Genomic DNA, 17901 nt, shown 5'->3' with positions numbered 1-17901 from the left:
TTTTAATATAAAGCAATGTCCTCAACGTCAAACACTCTCGTCCGATCACTCTCTACTCCACGTACTCACACACCAACCGGCGCAGTTAGTGCCGTTCGTGACGCCTTGAAATGCATTGTTACAATGTCCACTTAAATATTGACAGCCAAGTCTCCACTAAATGTCCAATTTCGAATATTCCATTCAATAACCAGATTCTATGGCAGTTTCACCAAACCAAGAACGTAACTCGACCGGCCATTGCTTTGGGTAAACTTCCCCGAAAGTCTGCGTTTGTGTGTGTGTCGCGGGTGAATACCAACCATTCCACTGTGCCCTTTTTTGGACTATGAAGTTTCGGAGAAGCAGAGGGACGTACCGAATTCCGCTCCTTACCCCTGAATCTATCATAGACCATGGAGGAAATGACACGTATATGCTATGCTGTCAGCTTTCTATTTGCTATTGCATTTGGATATTGTTGTGTTCGACCTACTTTATCCGTTACAGCCGACCCTTTTTGCCTATAAAACACACGCTCCCATTTAGGCAAAACACACACTACATTCTTGTTCTGCAAATTCGTTCCTCTACTTTCCAACAGATTATTGAATTCCGACTTGCACAATATCTATTCTCCGTCTTTCACCATGAATCCAGAAGTTTCTGCTGTAGATCAGCTCTTCGGTGCAAAGGCTGCGGCGGCCAAGAAGAAGTGCATGAGAGCGTACGTGACTTTCTTGGCTGGATCCGGCGACTATGTGAAAGGTGTCATCGGTCTTGCAAAGGGTCTCCGCAAGGTGAAGAGCGCATATCCTCTTGTCGTTGCTGTGCTGCCCGATGTTCCAGAGGATCATCGCCTCCAATTGCGAAGACAGGGTTGTATTGTTCGCCAGATTCAACCCATCCATCCCCCCGAGAATCAAGTGCAATTTTCAATGCCTTACTATGTCCTCAACTACTCCAAACTCCGTATTTGGGAGGTATTTTCATTTCTTGCAAATTTTAACAACAATATCTTTCTTAAATATAACCCTTATATAGTTAGTTATTAACATCTTGTTTTGTTTTGAGTGATGGACAGTTTGGGCAAGAGCTAACCAGCCATACATAGGGTATTAAATGCCCTATGCAGGCTGGCCCATCCATGTATGTCAACAACCCATACTTTACTTCATGTTATACATACCATCTACGCAAAGGGATTTTCCGGCGACTACACCGCACCGGCTGCAGCATGGTTCACTGCTCAGACTTCCCGCTCTCCGATGTAGTTAATGACGTGTACCCACATGTATTTAATGTCAAATTCTGTGTGGAGGAGTTCAAACTCCACAGTTGGGCGCGCAAATTTCATATCAAATTGCACAGATGGGCGCGAACATTTTTTGAATTGGCCCACCTGATACCAGAAAATCCAAACCTCCCTCTCGAGTGTGGTTATGGTGAATGTAGCATAAGCAACGACACTATGTCGTATGCAAAATATACGCTGCAGAGTGTGCGTAGAGGATGTTATGAAGTAGAATTGGTAGGTGATCATCGACTGGTTCTGAAATGGGGTTCCACCCCTTTGGTGTGGCTGTCTTCGTGGAAATCAACCTCAACATCATCCTGCATATAGCAGCAAGGTAGAGCTATATCAACGAATCCGTCACCACAGTTTGGTTATTTGGATGTGGACCTTCAACTCTGTCTTATTCCCACAGTCAAAAAAATCGCCATGTACGTAATTCTTCTGGAAATATATGTTGTGTTTTGGAAACTTAATTTGCAAGATTGAACAGTTTCTAAAGAATATACAAAAGTACGACGTGGGTATATCTGATGAAGCATTCATAGATAGAAATTCTTAAATTGAGACGTATGTTTTGGTATTTGTGATTAAAATCCAGGATATAGGTAAGAGTGGTTTTGTATTTAAATAAGCATCAAGGAAACGAAAGAGGGAGCTACAATGGAGATAGGGAAGGAAAGAGGGAGCTACAATGAAGATATTCTAGTTACGGAGGGAATTGCTTAAGATGTAATGTCATAAATATATTAAAAATATATAGTTTAGATGCTGTTTTTTTATTTAGAGTTTGAGGATGATGAGATGAGGGAAAAAATAATTCAGTTATATATATATATATATATATATATTTTATATTTTATTGCCTAAGTTAAATATTTGATTGAGCAGATTGTTATATTTTTGCATTTGATATTAAATCTATTTATGTTACAGTGTCAATTTTAAGTTTATATGGACTTTGTTCCTGTTTGTGCAAAGAAGCCAAGAGAATTGCTATTTTTTCCTTGAATGATTTGGTTACATTGAACATTTCAGCTGCATGACTACTGGTTGTAATTTAATTTTAACTTCATAATTAATATATGTATTTTATCATTCTATCTGGAATTATTTCCATATTATTATTTTTATTTTTTAGTTGCATGCAGGTTAGATTAGTTGTGTGCTGTGAATAGTTTTACATTTTCAGAAATTAAGATATAAATAAATGAGATTAATAGCAATTTGTATAGATTAAAGATTTAGAAAACTAAATTTAAAATTAAAAAAAAAATAAAATTATTTCATTATAATAAAATTCTCCTACCAAAATAAGATACATATTCAAAATAAATAAATTTAAAAATAATTGAAACCATTGTAAATCTTCTTCTCTTGGTTAGATGAAGATGGTTTAAAACTAAATGAACGGTTTGAAGCTAGAAAAAGAAAGTTACATATAGGTAAAATTCTGGGGGTTGTAAAACACAAATTTTAGTCACAAAAGAGTTTTTACTAAAAATATTATACTTCTATATGTGAAATGTTTCGGGTCCAATGCCTATGACATGATTAATGGCGTTCAAGAGGGAGCTTAAAAAATTAAAAATCTTAAATTAACAATTTTTTTTAATGATGTAATAGTGGCCTACAACATAGTGCTAAGTAATTTAATTATTAAAAATATGATAAAATTAATATATTTAAGATGTGAAATGTGATATAAAATGTATACAAATGTATAATTGTATTGCAATATGCTTTTTAACTTAGTATAAAAGAGATGTTGTAAATTCATGTAATGTAATGTATTGTTGGATAAATAACTAAAATTATAAAAATGAAAAAATAAAATTAATAATTATAATTATAATTATTAATTATTAATATCTACTAGATAATCAAAATTAAGAATTAAAAATTAAAGTTGTAGATGTCAAATTATTTAAAATAATATCAAAAAGCTATAACAAACTAATGCTTATAAATATTGTTATGGTAATTGAAGCAAAATTGACCTCATAGAGCCAATTTTAAGTTTTGACAACACATGATTTTTCTAATGGTACTACAATATAGTATAGCATGTTTAAAGGCATCGAGACTCCTTTGTAATTTTCCTTTGGGATATGAATGATACTTGAAATAAAATGGTGTCATTGACCAAGAAAAATATTTGTGTGTGTGTGTGTTTAAACTAGCCTAGATCCATTTTAACTTTGGATCTATCAAACACTGATAGAAGATTTTTATTTTTAATTTTTTTATATAAAAAATATTTTTTTAAAAATAGAATGTAATGATACATGAATAAGTTAATGAAGTTTAATATTATTAAGAAAAAAATATTGTTTTTAAAACAAAATTATTACACGGATAAAAGAAAAATTGCAGAGAGGTGGGTTCTTGACATATTTATCCAAGTTATGTGACAAAATAATGATAGATCATTCAGAAATATCTCTCTCGAAGTAACTTCTTAACTATTTTGAAAACTTAAGAAAGGGAAATGGGAAACGAGATCACATAATTTACCCACATATTTATCCAAGTTAAATGAAAAAATAAGATAGATCATTCATAAATTTCTCTATAGATTTAATTTTTTAACCTTTTTGAAAATTAAGAATGAAAAATGGGACAATAGGTAACATAACTTGAACATAAAGTTGTAGGTGGTCCTCATTAATGTGCATGTGCATCTAGAAGATATTGCTTTAACATTCTAGAGATCTCATTCCCACTCCAAGCACTTGTATCTCATACTACAAAACATGGAGTTACTCCATATTTATCCTTGCAAGCAAAGATATGATTAAATATTTACTAAATCTAGCCTAGATTAGTCAAGATAATTCAAATCCATTTAATATATGCAATGAAGAATATGAAATAGAGAAGAAATAATGAAATATATATTGAAAAAAAAAAATTATACAATTTTTAATTTTGGGTGTATGAATATCCTTAGTGGCTCCTTAGCTATAACTCCTTGGTTTACGCTCATAAGTATGGAAACCTTATAACAATAAGGAGGATCTCTGAGAATTTAAACAACATATACTTAAATATTTTTCTCTTTTCTTTTCTCCCTTAGGAATGGATTCATTAAGAAGAGTTGTTAAGGAAAAGAGAATATGAATATAGACCCCAAGGTCCTAGAGCATTAAGAGTTTGGAGCAAATTCCTACACCATTAGATGAGGCAATTCAAACCCTCTCAAACTAATCTTCTCATGAATGAGTGAATCTGGAAGCCTAGATAGGTCATCTCTTTGTGCTAAGGGGTGACAAAAGATTATGTTCACTTGTAGTGGGACAAGATGTAATGTTTCACTTCTTTCCATTATGCAAGGAGCAATGAAGCTACTAGTTATTGACTCGCAAGGTAGAAAACTAATGTTTGACCATAGTAGGTGAATGGGTGTCCAAAGATAGTAACGAAGGTTGAATATAAGACTGTAAAAAATTCCCCCTAATGTATGATATTAGAAGAGAAACTAATGGTTGAAACAAATAATATCAAACAATACAACTCACAAACTGAATAGACATAGTATATGTCCTCCTCAAGCCCTCCAAGCCTCCTATTTCCTTGTGCAGTTTTTCTTGGGGTCCAGTGAAGCCACATGTGTGAACTGGCCTCATAACACTCACAAAACCTGAAGAAGTAACTGCGCAATCCTCAAGGAAATAATTCCTTCTGCATGCAAGGAATATTCGCAATGGAATATTCTAGCAACTGATAGTAAACTGCCCCTCCATCTGATCTCAACTGGGTCTCTGTCTGAACTGACATGCATGAGTTATTTATAAGAGAATACTCAGTTATCGGAAGTGCAGTAGTTACATGCATGCAAACATTAACTAATTGAACTTACATTAATTCAACAAACTGTTTATTACTATTACAACTCTCATGGTGGCAGAAGGAAGGAGCCAAATCATAACAAACTAATCAAAGCTTGCAACACTCTTGAACCAATCATATAGATCATCGCTGAGGTAGGCATACCAATTCTCGATAAAAGAGATAATAAAGCATGGCCACCAACAAAATACATTGCATATCCATGATGTGAAATGCAAAGACATGGCCATGAATGAATACATTGTGGATCCATGTTATCAATAAGAGATTATGGCCATGAGAAAATACAATATATCACAATATACACCCGAAAGACATTAGACATGAATAAGAATGCCCCAAGTGGTCTTCAAAGTACATAATATAAGGAAATACCCCATCAATCTCTGAAGGGGTAACATGAATAAGTGAGATACCCATAAGCCCATGGACATTGTCACAAACCTAATATTATGAATCTGCATCATGCAAATAGATGTCTTGATGTCAAGAATGGTATAAACTATTTAATTACTATTTATTGAGGTATACCATTAATTGATGTGAGGAGACATGCCAATGTGGAAAATGGACTCCAAGGTACCTAGTATAATCTACTATGTGTGAATAGAGTATTTGAAGTAAAAAAATTGTAGATTTGATTAATCACAACTCATGAGTAAATTAAGTAAAGCCACTATTATACACTAGGAAACCTACCATTGATGACTACAAATTATAGGGTACTAAATAGTTTCTAGGTGGACTTCCTAGATATTGAGTTAACATAGATATGAATACATCCTTTGAAGGAGGGCCTTGACTTAGACATACTAATCAAAATGAAACATACATCAATTGATGATGTGAAGGGATCGATTCACGTAGTATAATTAATATAGGGATGGCTGACATGGAATGTTAACGAAATTGCAAATGGTCGACTCAAGATTAGACTACCCTTGAACATTTTTGGCATGACACAAGAATGTGTCAACAAAATTAACGCAAGTGAACCATGCAATATTGTGTAAAAACTCATTAGGAACTTAATCATGCTCCATAATGGCTCTAAGTGTAATCAACTGTAGGGATAAATAACACATATATGGTAGAATCTATTGACGATGCTGAAAATTCATCAACCAAGGGGATCTCCACAATGTGAAGTCCCAATAAGACCTCACACAATTCGGTGTAGGAGTCTCATCCAGTATAAAGGCCTGGTTTGTGAATCGTTAAATATTTCCTTGGCTCTAGCTTTCATCACAGGAGAGTGATGTAATGGTATATCCGAAAAGCAAGGTGAGTGTGCCTTGTGAGTGTGCAACACAACTGTGTCTAGTTTCTCCTACTACAAAAGGGGGGAGAAAAGTGACCCTGTAAGTGGGAGGTAATAGTACCACCTAGGAAGATACACACATGTGAACTAGAAGGACTTCTCTAGCATCCAACGGAATAGTCCATAGTGGACGCAACAATCATTACAACCAACAAACAAGGGAAGGTCCATCTAACATCTAGCGGAATAGTCCATGATGGATGTGACAGTCGTTATAACCAATAAGTAAAGCAAGATATGTCTAGTGTCCTACCAAATAGTCCACAAGGATGGGTGTTGGGCAATTTATTGGACTTAAATTGCTGCATTAAATATCGACCAGGGAAACTCGTAAGCTTTTGATGATGCCAGCACTATATGTGCAGGAGTAGGCGAATAATTCTATGTCTAATTAAATTACCTACGATTCAATATAATATGCAAGGGAAGAGGCTCCTAACTAAGGAGATCCTGGTTGTCCTTCCCTATAGTATCATAGAGAAATAATAAAACTAGAAACTTAAAATGCAAACGAGAGGATGAACTTTAATTGTTGTTTAGATTCAAAGAGAGAAAGACTAACTTAGTCTCTTGATTGTCCTCTCTTGTACTAATCCAGACTAGACTAAAATTCATCCATAAGCGTAAGCTAAATGAAATGACTTGAAACACAAAAGAATGAATTTCAATTACCATATAAATCATTGGAGAGAGAGCCTAACTTAGACTCTTGGTATCTCCTCATATGATACTTGAAACATAAAAGCAAAAGAATGAATTCCAATTATCATGCAAATCAAATAGAGAGAGAGAGCCTAACTTAGACCCTTAGTTGTCCTCTCATATGTTGATTAGATTCTAATTTAAAACTCATCCACCAATCACAAACAAATCCTTAAACAAGTAAATGAAATAAGATCTAATATGAAATAACATGTTTCTCTCATCCTTTTAGAGTGAGCTCAATTCTCTTAAGAACAAGACAAATTATTCCATATACTTCTTAAGGAAAATTAAATCTAAAACTACATAATGGAAATAAAACTACATAATGGAAATATATGCAAAATGAAGCTTTATTCTATGCCATCATAAGTTGGATACAATGCTCTAAGAGTCCTCCCTTTGGAATGGAGGAGGTACTCCTATTTATACAATGAGAGGAGATAACAAACTCATAATGATGATCCATTAATCTCTCTTTTAGTTCCATACATTTCTCAACCATCTAGACACATAACCCTATCCTCCATGATTTCCTCCATGAGGTCCATGATCTTCTCCATGATCTTTTCCATGAGGTTTATCTTATCAAATTCGAATTTGATCATTCAAGGCCACATAAAGGTGTCTTGGAAGCTTCCTTGCAACCTACACATGTCACCAAAACAACCCACTTTCCATATATAAAGTAAAATATATTATTTTCTAATATTTAATCAAGAATTTCTCTCAAAAATGCTTAAAAATAAACAATATTTGGAAAATATGAATGAGACCCATTAATGGTGAATAGTAGGAAAAATGGAGTGACAAGGTGATGAATAGTGAGTGAAATAATGGAAGCATAGGTGAAAAATGTATGGCAATGAGTGCCATTTTTGGAGCCCAACAATGGGACAACAACAAAAACCATTATAACACATTCTCGACAAGAGAAACACTAAAATAACTGAAATACTTAAACTATCTTAATACATGTGAAAGAAAATATGAAATACAAATGTCCACAGAAAGGTCTTACAAACATTCATAAGTCATGCATGAAGAACATGCTCTTCTTCAAAGGCTTATGATATTAAGAAAAATTTCCAATACACATATTTAGATTTTACATAACTAGCCCGAATAGTGGGGCACTGGAGCTATTCCTTGTTCCTCAAAGAACTAGCTAGTCTCTCTAATGCCTTGTGGGAGGAGCCAAGGTGAAAATTTCTTTTCTCATACAATGAAGGGGTATATATAACCAAGGGGTGATGCTTACCCCTTGTGACTCTTTGACTCCCCTCATGACTATTCAACTTCCTATGGATTTTCAACTTACATGACTCTTCATATTCATGTTTTTCCATTGGACTTACACTTTACAATACATTTGATTTACAATGTACCTAGCCCACAACAATGATGTGGTGTATGAAAACTCATGACACGGCTTTACATGACACTATTGACATGAGTTTTCATACACCACATCATTGTTGTGGGCTAGGTACATTGTAAATCAAATGTATTGTAAAGTGTAAGTCCAATGGAAAAACATGAATATGAAGAGTCATGTAAGTTGAAAATCCATAGGAAGTTGAATAGTCATGAGGGGAGTCAAAGAGTCACAAGGGGTAAGCATCACCCCTTGGTTATATATACCCCTTCATTGTATGAGAAAAGAAATTTTCACCTTGGCTCCTCCCACAAGGCATTAGAGAGACTAGCTAGTTCTTTGAGGAACAAGGAATAGCTCCAGTGCCCCACTATTCAGGCTAGTTATGTAAAATCTAAATATGTGTATTGGAAATTTTTCTTAATATCATAAGACTTTGAAGAAGAGCATGTTCTTCATGCATGACTTATGAATGTTTGTAAGACCTTTCTGTGGACATTTGTATTTCATATTTTCTTTCACATGTATTAAGATAGTTTAAGTATTTCAGTTATTTTAGTGTTTCTCTTGTCGAGAATGTGTTATAATGGTTTTTGTTGTTGTCCCATTGTTGGGCTCCAAAAATGGCACTCATTACCATACATTTTTCACCTATGCTTCCATTATTTCACTCACTATTCATCACCTTGTCACTCCATTTTTCCTACTATTCACCATTAATGGGTCTCATTCATATTTTCCAAATATTGTTTATTTTTAAGCATTTTTGAGAGAAATTCTTGATTAAATATTAGAAAATAATATATTTTACTTTATATATGGAAAGTGGGTTGTTTTGGTGACATGTGTAGGTTGCAAGGAAGCTTCCAAGACACCTTTATGTGGCCTTGAATGATCAAATTCGAATTTGATAAGATAAACCTCATGGAAAAGATCATGGAGAAGATCATGGACCTCATGGAGGAAATCATGGAGGATAGGGTTATGTGTCTAGATGGTTGAGAAATGTATGGAACTAAAAGAGAGATTAATGGATCATCATTATGAGTTTGTTATCTCCTCTCATTGTATAAATAGGAGTACCTCCTCCATTCCAAAGGGAGGACTCTTAGAGCATTGTATCCAACTTATGATGGCATAGAATAAAGCTTCATTTTGCATATATTTCCATTATGTAGTTTTATTTCCATTATGTAGTTTTAGATTTAATTTTCCTTAAGAAGTATATGGAATAATTTGTCTTGTTCTTAAGAGAATTGAGCTCACTCTAAAAGGATGAGAGAAACATGTTATTTCATATTAGATCTTATTTCATTTACTTGTTTAGATGTTTGAGGATTTGTTTGTGATTGGTGGATGAGTTTTAAATTAGAATCTAATCAACATATGAGAGGACAACTAAGGGTCTAAGTTAGGCTCTCTCTTTCTATTTGATTTGTATGATAATTGAAATTCATTCTTTTGCTTTTATGTTTCAAGTATCATATGAGGAGATACCAAGAGTCTAAGTTAGGCTCTCTCTCCAATGACTTATATGGTAATTGAAATTCATTCTTTTGTTTCAAGTCATTTGATTTCTTACGCTTATGGATGAATTTTAGTCTAGTCTGGATTAGTACAAGAGAGGACAATCAAGAGACTAAGTTAGTCTTTCTCTCTTTGAATCTAAACAACAATTAAAGTTCATCCTCTCGTTTGCATTTTAAGTTTCTAGTTTTATTATTTCTCTATGATACTATAGGGAAGGACAACCAGGATCTCCTTATTTAGGAGCCTCTTCCCTTGCATATTATATTGAATCGTAGGTAATTTAATTAGACATAGAATTATTCGCCTACTCCTGCACATATAGTGCTGGCATCATCAAAAGCTTACGAGTTTCCCTGGTCGATATTTAATGCAGCAATTTAAGTCCAATAAATTGCCCAACACCCATCCTTGTGGACTATTTGGTAGGACACTAGACATATCTTGCTTTACTTATTGGTTATAACGACTGTCACATCCATCATGGACTATTCCGCTAGATGTTAGATGGACCTTCCCTTGTTTGTTGGTTGTAATGATTGTTGCGTCCACTATGGACTATTCCGTTGGATGCTAGAGAAGTCCTTCTAGTTCACATGTGTGTATCTTCCTAGGTGGTACTATTACCTCCCACTTATAGGGTCACTTTTCTCCCCTTTTGTAGTAGGAGAAACTAGACACAGTTGTGTTGCACACTCACAAGACACACTCACCTTGCTTTTCGGATATACCATTACATCACTCTCTTGTGATGAAAGCTAGAGCCAAGGAAATATTTAACGATTCGCAAACCAGGCCTTTATACTGGATGGGACTCCTACACCGAATTGTGTGAGGTCTTATTGGGACTTCACATTGTGGAGATCCCCTTGGTTGATGAATTTTCAGCATCGTCAATAGATTCTACCATATATATGTGTTATTTATCCCTACAGTTGATTACACTTAGAGCCATTATGGAGCATGATTAAGTTCCTAATGAGTTTTTACACAATATTGCATGGTTCACTTGCGTTAATTTTGTTGACACATTCTTGTGTCATGCCAAAAATGTTCAAGGGTAGTCTAATCTTGAGTCGACCATTTGCAATTTCGTTAACATTCCATGTCAGCCATCCCTATATTAATTATACTACGTGAATCGATCCCTTCACATCATCAATTGATGTATGTTTCATTTTGATTAGTATGTCTAAGTCAAGGCCCTCCTTCAAAGGATGTATTCATATCTATGTTAACTCAATATCTAGGAAGTCCACCTAGAAACTATTTAGTACCCTATAATTTGTAGTCATCAATGGTAGGTTTCCTAGTGTATAATAGTGGCTTTACTTAATTTACTCATGAGTTGTGATTAATCAAATCTACAATTTTTTTACTTCAAATACTCTATTCACACATAGTAGATTATACTAGGTACCTTGGAGTCCATTTTCCACATTGGCATGTCTCCTCACATCAATTAATGGTATACCTCAATAAATAGTAATTAAATAGTTTATACCATTCTTGACATCAAGACATCTATTTGCATGATGTAGATTCATAATATTAGGTTTGTGACAATGTCCATGGGCTTATGGGTATCTCACTTATTCATGTTACCCCTTCAGAGATTGATGGGGTATTTCCTTATATTATGTACTTTGAAGACCACTTGGGGCATTCTTATTCATGTCTAATGTCTTTCGGGTGTATATTGTGATATATTGTATTTTCTCATGGCCATAATCTCTTATTGATAACATGGATCCACAATGTATTCATTCATGGCCATGTCTTTGCATTTCACATCATGGATATGCAATGTATTTTGTTGGTGGCCATGCTTTATTATCTCTTTTATCGAGAATTGGTATGCCTACCTCAGCGATGATCTATATGATTGGTTCAAGAGTGTTGCAAGCTTTGATTAGTTTGTTATGATTTGGCTCCTTCCTTCTGCCACCATGAGAGTTGTAATAGTAATAAACAGTTTGTTGAATTAATGTAAGTTCAATTAGTTAATGTTTGCATGCATGTAACTACTGCACTTCCGATAACTGAGTATTCTCTTATAAATAACTCATGCATGTCAGTTCAGACAGAGACCCAGTTGAGATCAGATGGAGGGGCAGTTTACTATCAGTTGCTAGAATATTCCATTGCGAATATTCCTTGCATGTAGAAGGAATTATTTCCTTGAGGATTGCGCAGTTACTTCTTCAGGTTTTGTGAGTGTTATGAGGCCAGTTCACACATGTGGCTTCACTGGACCCCAAGAAAAACTGCACAAGGAAATAGGAGGCTTGGAGGGGTTGAGGAGGACATATACTATGTCTATTCAGTTTGTGAGTTGTATTGTTTGATATTATTTGTTTCAACCATTAGTTTCTCTTCTAATATCATACATTAGGGGGAATTTTTTACAGTCTTATATTCAACCTTCGTTACTATCTTTGGACACCCATTCACCTACTATGGTCAAACATTAGTTTTCTACCTTGCGAGTCAATAACTAGTAGCTTCATTGCTCCTTGCATAATGGAAAGAAGTGAAACATTACATCTTGTCCCACTACAAGTGAACATAATCTTTTGTCACCCCTTAGCACAAAGAGATGACCTATCTAGGCTTCTAGATTCACTCATTCATGAGAAGATTAGTTTGAGAGGGTTTGAATTGCCTCATCTAATGGTGTAGGAATTTGCTCCAAACTCTTAATGCTCTAGGACCTTGGGGTCTATATTCATATTCTCTTTTCCTTAACAACTCTTCTTAATGAATCCATTCCTAAGGGAGAAAAGAAAAGAGAAAAATATTTAAGTATATGTTGTTTAAATTCTCAGAGATCCTCCTTATTGTTATAAGGTTTCCATACTTATGAGCGTAAACCAAGGAGTTATAGCTAAGGAGCCACTAAGGATATTCATACACCCAAAATTAAAAATTGTATAATTTTTTTTTTCAATATATATTTCATTATTTCTTCTCTATTTCATATTCTTCATTGCATATATTAAATGGATTTGAATTATCTTGACTAATCTAGGCTAGATTTAGTAAATATTTAATCATATCTTTGCTTGCAAGGATAAATATGGAGTAACTCCATGTTTTGTAGTATGAGATACAAGTGCTTGGAGTGGGAATGAGATCTCTAGAATGTTAAAGCAATATCTTCTAGATGCACATGCACATTAATGAGGACCACCTACAACTTTATGTTCAAGTTATGTTACCTATTGTCCCATTTTTCATTCTTAATTTTCAAAAAGGTTAAAAAATTAAATCTATAGAGAAATTTATGAATGATCTATCTTATTTTTTCATTTAACTTGGATAAATATGTGGGTAAATTATGTGATCTCGTTTCCCATTTCCCTTTCTTAAGTTTTCAAAATAGTTAAGAAGTTACTTCGAGAGAGATATTTCTGAATGATCTATCATTATTTTGTCACATAACTTGGATAAATATGTCAAGAACCCACCTCTCTGCAATTTTTCTTTTATCCGTGTAATAATTTTGTTTTAAAAACAATATTTTTTTCTTAATAATATTAAACTTCATTAACTTATTCATGTATCATTACATTCTATTTTTTAAAAAATATTTTTTATATAAAAAAATTAAAAATAAAAATCGTCTATGAGTGTTTGATAGATCCAAAGTTAAAATGGATCTAGGCTAGTTTAAACACACACACACACAAATATTTTTCTTGGTCAATGACACCATTTTATTTCAAGTATCATTCATATCCCAAAGGAAAATTACAAAGGAGTCTCGATGCCTTTAAACATGCTATACTATATTGTAGTACCATTAGAAAAATCATGTGTTGTCAAAACTTAAAATTGGCTCTATGAGGTCAATTTTGCTTCAATTACCATAACAATATTTATAAGCATTAGTTTGTTATAGCATTTTGATATTATTTTAAATAATTTGACATCTACAACTTTAATTTTTAATTCTTAATTTTGATTATCTAGTAGATATTAATAATTAATAATTATAATTATAATTATTAATTTTATTTTTTCATTTTTATAATTTTAGTTATTTATCCAACAATACATTACATTACATGAATTTACAACATCTCTTTTATACTAAGTTAAAAAGCATATTGCAATACAATTATACATTTGTATACATTTTATATCACATTTCACATCTTAAATATATTAATTTTATCATATTTTTAATAATTAAATTACTTACGCTAATATATCCAAAATAAAAATTATACTACACCAATTTTAGCACTATGTTGTAGGCCACTATTACATCATTAAAAAAAATTGTTAATTTAAGATTTTTAATTTTTTAAGCTCCCTCTTGAACGCCATTAATCATGTCATAGGCATTGGACCCGAAACATTTCACATATAGAAGTATAATATTTTTAGTAAAAACTCTTTTGTGACTAAAATTTGTGTTTTACAACTCCCAGAATTTTACCTATATGTAACTTTCTTTTTCAACGGTTCATTTAGTTTTAAACCATCTTCATCTAACCAAGAGAAGAAGATTTACAATGGTTTCAATTATTTTTAAAGGTTTATATATATATTTATTTATTTTGAATATGTATCTTATTTTGGTAGGAGAATTTTATTATAATGAAATAATTATTAATTTTTTTTTTTTTTTTTAATTTTAAATTTAGTTTTCTAAATCTTTAATCTATACAAATTGCTATTAATCTCATTTATTTATATCTTAATTTCTGAAAATGTAAAACTATTCACAGCACACAACTAATCTAACCTGCATGCAACTAAAAAATAAAAATAATAATATGGAAATAATTCCAGATAGAATGATAAAATACATATATTAATTATGAAGTTAAAATTAAATTACAACCAGTAGTCATGCAGCTGAAATGTTCAATGTAACCAAATCATTCAAGGAAAAAATAGCAATTCTCTTGGCTTCTTTGCACAAACAGGAACAAAGTCCATATAAACTTAAAATTGACACTGTAACATAAATAGATTTAATATCAAATGCAAAAATATAACAATCTGCTCAATCAAATATTTAACTTAGGCAATAAAATATAAAATCTATATATATATATATAAAACTGAATTATTTTTTCCCTCATCTCATCATCCTCAAACTCTAAATAAAAAAACAGCATCTAAACTATATATTTTTAATATATTTATGACATTACATCTTAAGCAATTCCCTCCGTAACTAGAATATCTTCATTGTAGCTCCCTCTTTCCTTCCCTATCTCCATTGTAGCTCCCTCTTTCGTTTCCTTGATGCTTATTTAAATACAAAACCACTCTTACCTATATCCTGGATTTTAATCACAAATACCAAAACATACGTCTCAATTTAAGAATTTCTATCTATGAATGCTTCATCAGATATACCCACGTCGTACTTTTGTATATTCTTTAGAAACTGTTCAATCTTGCAAATTATGTTTCCAAAACACAACATATATTTCCAGAAGAATTACGTACATGGCGATTTTTTTGACTGTGGGAATAAGACAGAGTTGAAGGTCCACATCCAAATAACCAAACTGTGGTGACGGATTCGTTGATATAGCTCTACCTTGCTGCTATATGCAGGATGATGTTGAGGTTGATTTCCACGAAGACAGCCACACCAAAGGGGTGGAACCCCATTTCAGAACCAGTCGATGATCACCTACCAATTCTACTTCATAACATCCTCTACGCACACTCTGCAGCGTATATTTTGCATACGACATAGTGTCGTTGCTTATGCTACATTCACCATAACCACACTCGAGAGGGAGGTTTGGATTTTCTGGTATCAGGTGGGCCAATTCAAAAAATGTTCGCGCCCATCTGTGCAATTTGATATGAAATTTGCGCGCCCAACTGTGGAGTTTGAACTCCTCCACACAGAATTTGACATTAAATACATGTGGGTACACGTCATTAACTACATCGGAGAGCGGGAAGTCTGAGCAGTGAACCATGCTGCAGCCGGTGCGGTGTAGTCGCCGGAAAATCCCTTTGCGTAGATGGTATGTATAACATGAAGTAAAGTATGGGTTGTTGACATACATGGATGGGCCAGCCTGCATAGGGCATTTAATACCCTATGTATGGCTGGTTAGCTCTTGCCGACAGTTTGAGGAGTACAGCAAGATGGTATATCTGGACGCAGACATCCAAGTCTTTGACAACATTGACCATCTCTTTGAGATGCGGGATGGATATTTCTATGCCGTCATGGATTGCTTCTGCGAGAAGACATGGAGTCACACTCCGCAGTACAACATCGGATACTGCCAGCAGTGCCCGGAGAAGGTGTCGTGGCCCGTGGAATTAGGGCAACGTCCCTCTCAATACTTCAATGCTGGAATGTTCGTTTTTGAGCCGAGTCAGCTGACCTTCGACTGCCTTTTGGAAACTCTGATGGCCACTGTGCCAACGCCCTTCGCAGAACAGGTCTGCATCTGCTCTAAATTTTGTTTGGTTTAGTGGACTCCGTTTATGACTTAATCGTACTATATGTATATTGTTTTGTAGGATTTCTTGAACATGTTTTTTGAGAAGGTATACAAGCCCATCCCCTTGGTGTACAATCTGGTTCTGGCCATGCTGTGGCGACATCCCCAGAACGTGGACTTGGACACTGTCAAAGTTGTCCACTATTGTGCTGCTGTAAGCTTTCTTTTCCCTCCTCAAAATTTCTGCAATTGCATTTTCGATAGAAACAATATGGAAGACGAGATCGGTGTTCTGAGCATGCAGGGTATCATGTGCAGGGGTCGAAGCCGTGGAGGTACAGAGGGAAGGAGGAAAATATGGAGCGAGAAGATATAAAGATGTTGGTGCAGAAATGGTGGGATATATACAATGACCCCTCTCTTGACCACTCGGGATCAGGAGATATTATTACGATTCCAGATCCAACTTCAGAGGCGGACGGAAAATCCAATGATCTGGAACGAGTGGCTGCCAATTCATTCCTTGCTGTGATGCCAACAAACCCCAACTTAATGCCTGCACCGCCTGCAGCTTAAGAGATTTCAAATTTCCAAAAGTCGTGTGTAGTACTGTATAGATTATAATCCATTGGCACAGGCGGGGGCAATTTTTTTTATATGATACGGTAGATCATACTGTATATTGACGGTTTTGCCGTTTCGGTGACGGTTATTGATTGTAAATTAATTCAATTAATATTTGTAAATAGACAAATTGACATTTGTATGATTCGATGCCCATGGTTATTCTGATTATGAATTATTATAAAACTTACAAAACCTGGGATACTACTGATGTTTTTTTAGCGTGTGATGCAAAGTCATATTTGATGATTAGCCGTCTCGTTTTTCTTTTGAAAATGATTTACGAGTTGCAAAAAGGTTCTCACTTTTGTTCCCACAATTTCTTCCGAAAATGATTTACCAGTTGCAAAAAAGATTCTCATTACGATAGCACATTTCTTCCCACATTAAGTCTTTTTACCGACCAGATAAGGAAAATGGTTTTTCTCACTTCATCCAAATTATGTATTGAAATTTTATGTCAAATTAGGTAATTAATTACATACGTAATGTAATGTGAAAATTTTAGGCAAATTATGTAACACAATGCTATGTCAAATTTTGTAATGTAATGTTATGGCAAATTATGTAATGTAATTAAAATTAAAAATTAAATTTTTGTAAGACAAGTTTGATTTACCTATTTCATGGGTTTATTTATAGGTCTATGTATTGCTTAACTTATAGTATTTTTTATGGTGAAGCTTATTTGAAGGTTTGACGAAATTCATTATGGAATGAAAGAGTACTAATTTAGATCTATATTAACTCTAGAACTCTAGACTTGATCCCTCTAAGTGCACTTGAT

At 33.9% G+C, this 17901-nt stretch overlaps 1 protein-coding gene across 1 annotated transcript; it reads left to right on the top strand.

Annotated features, from left to right (window-relative positions):
• Window positions 1-620: 620 nt before the first annotated feature.
• On the top strand, window positions 621-17079 carry LOC149156367 (galactinol synthase 4-like). Its single transcript, XM_089443590.1, has 4 exons — window positions 621-962; window positions 16168-16488; window positions 16570-16704; window positions 16809-17079. The coding sequence occupies exons 1-4, from the start codon at window positions 630-632 to the stop codon at window positions 17064-17066; spliced, it is 1047 nt and encodes a 348-aa protein (XP_089299716.1). The 5' UTR covers window positions 621-629; the 3' UTR covers window positions 17067-17079.
• Window positions 17080-17901: the final 822 nt, after the last annotated feature.

The sequence above is a fragment of the Pinus tabuliformis genome, chromosome 9 (assembly GCF_031772625.1).
Source record: "Pinus tabuliformis cultivar Carrire ecotype Pingquan chromosome 9, CPIR1, whole genome shotgun sequence".
NCBI classification, from domain to species: Eukaryota; Viridiplantae; Streptophyta; class Pinopsida; order Pinales; family Pinaceae; genus Pinus; species Pinus tabuliformis.
The sequence above is the reverse complement of the archived record's forward strand: the minus strand, read 5'-3'. Positions and strand labels throughout refer to the sequence as shown.

Bases quoted from the DNA above. Each gene is read 5' to 3' on its own strand.
- LOC149156367 (XM_089443590.1), top strand. From the start codon at position 630: ATGAATCCAGAAGTTTCTGCTGTAGATCAGCTCTTCGGTGCAAAGGCT. The intron at 16,489-16,569 runs GTCTGCATCTGC...ATTGTTTTGTAG, and splicing joins CAACGCCCTTCGCAGAACAG to GATTTCTTGAACATGTTTTT. The intron at 16,705-16,808 runs GTAAGCTTTCTT...TATCATGTGCAG, and splicing joins TTGTCCACTATTGTGCTGCT to GGGTCGAAGCCGTGGAGGTA.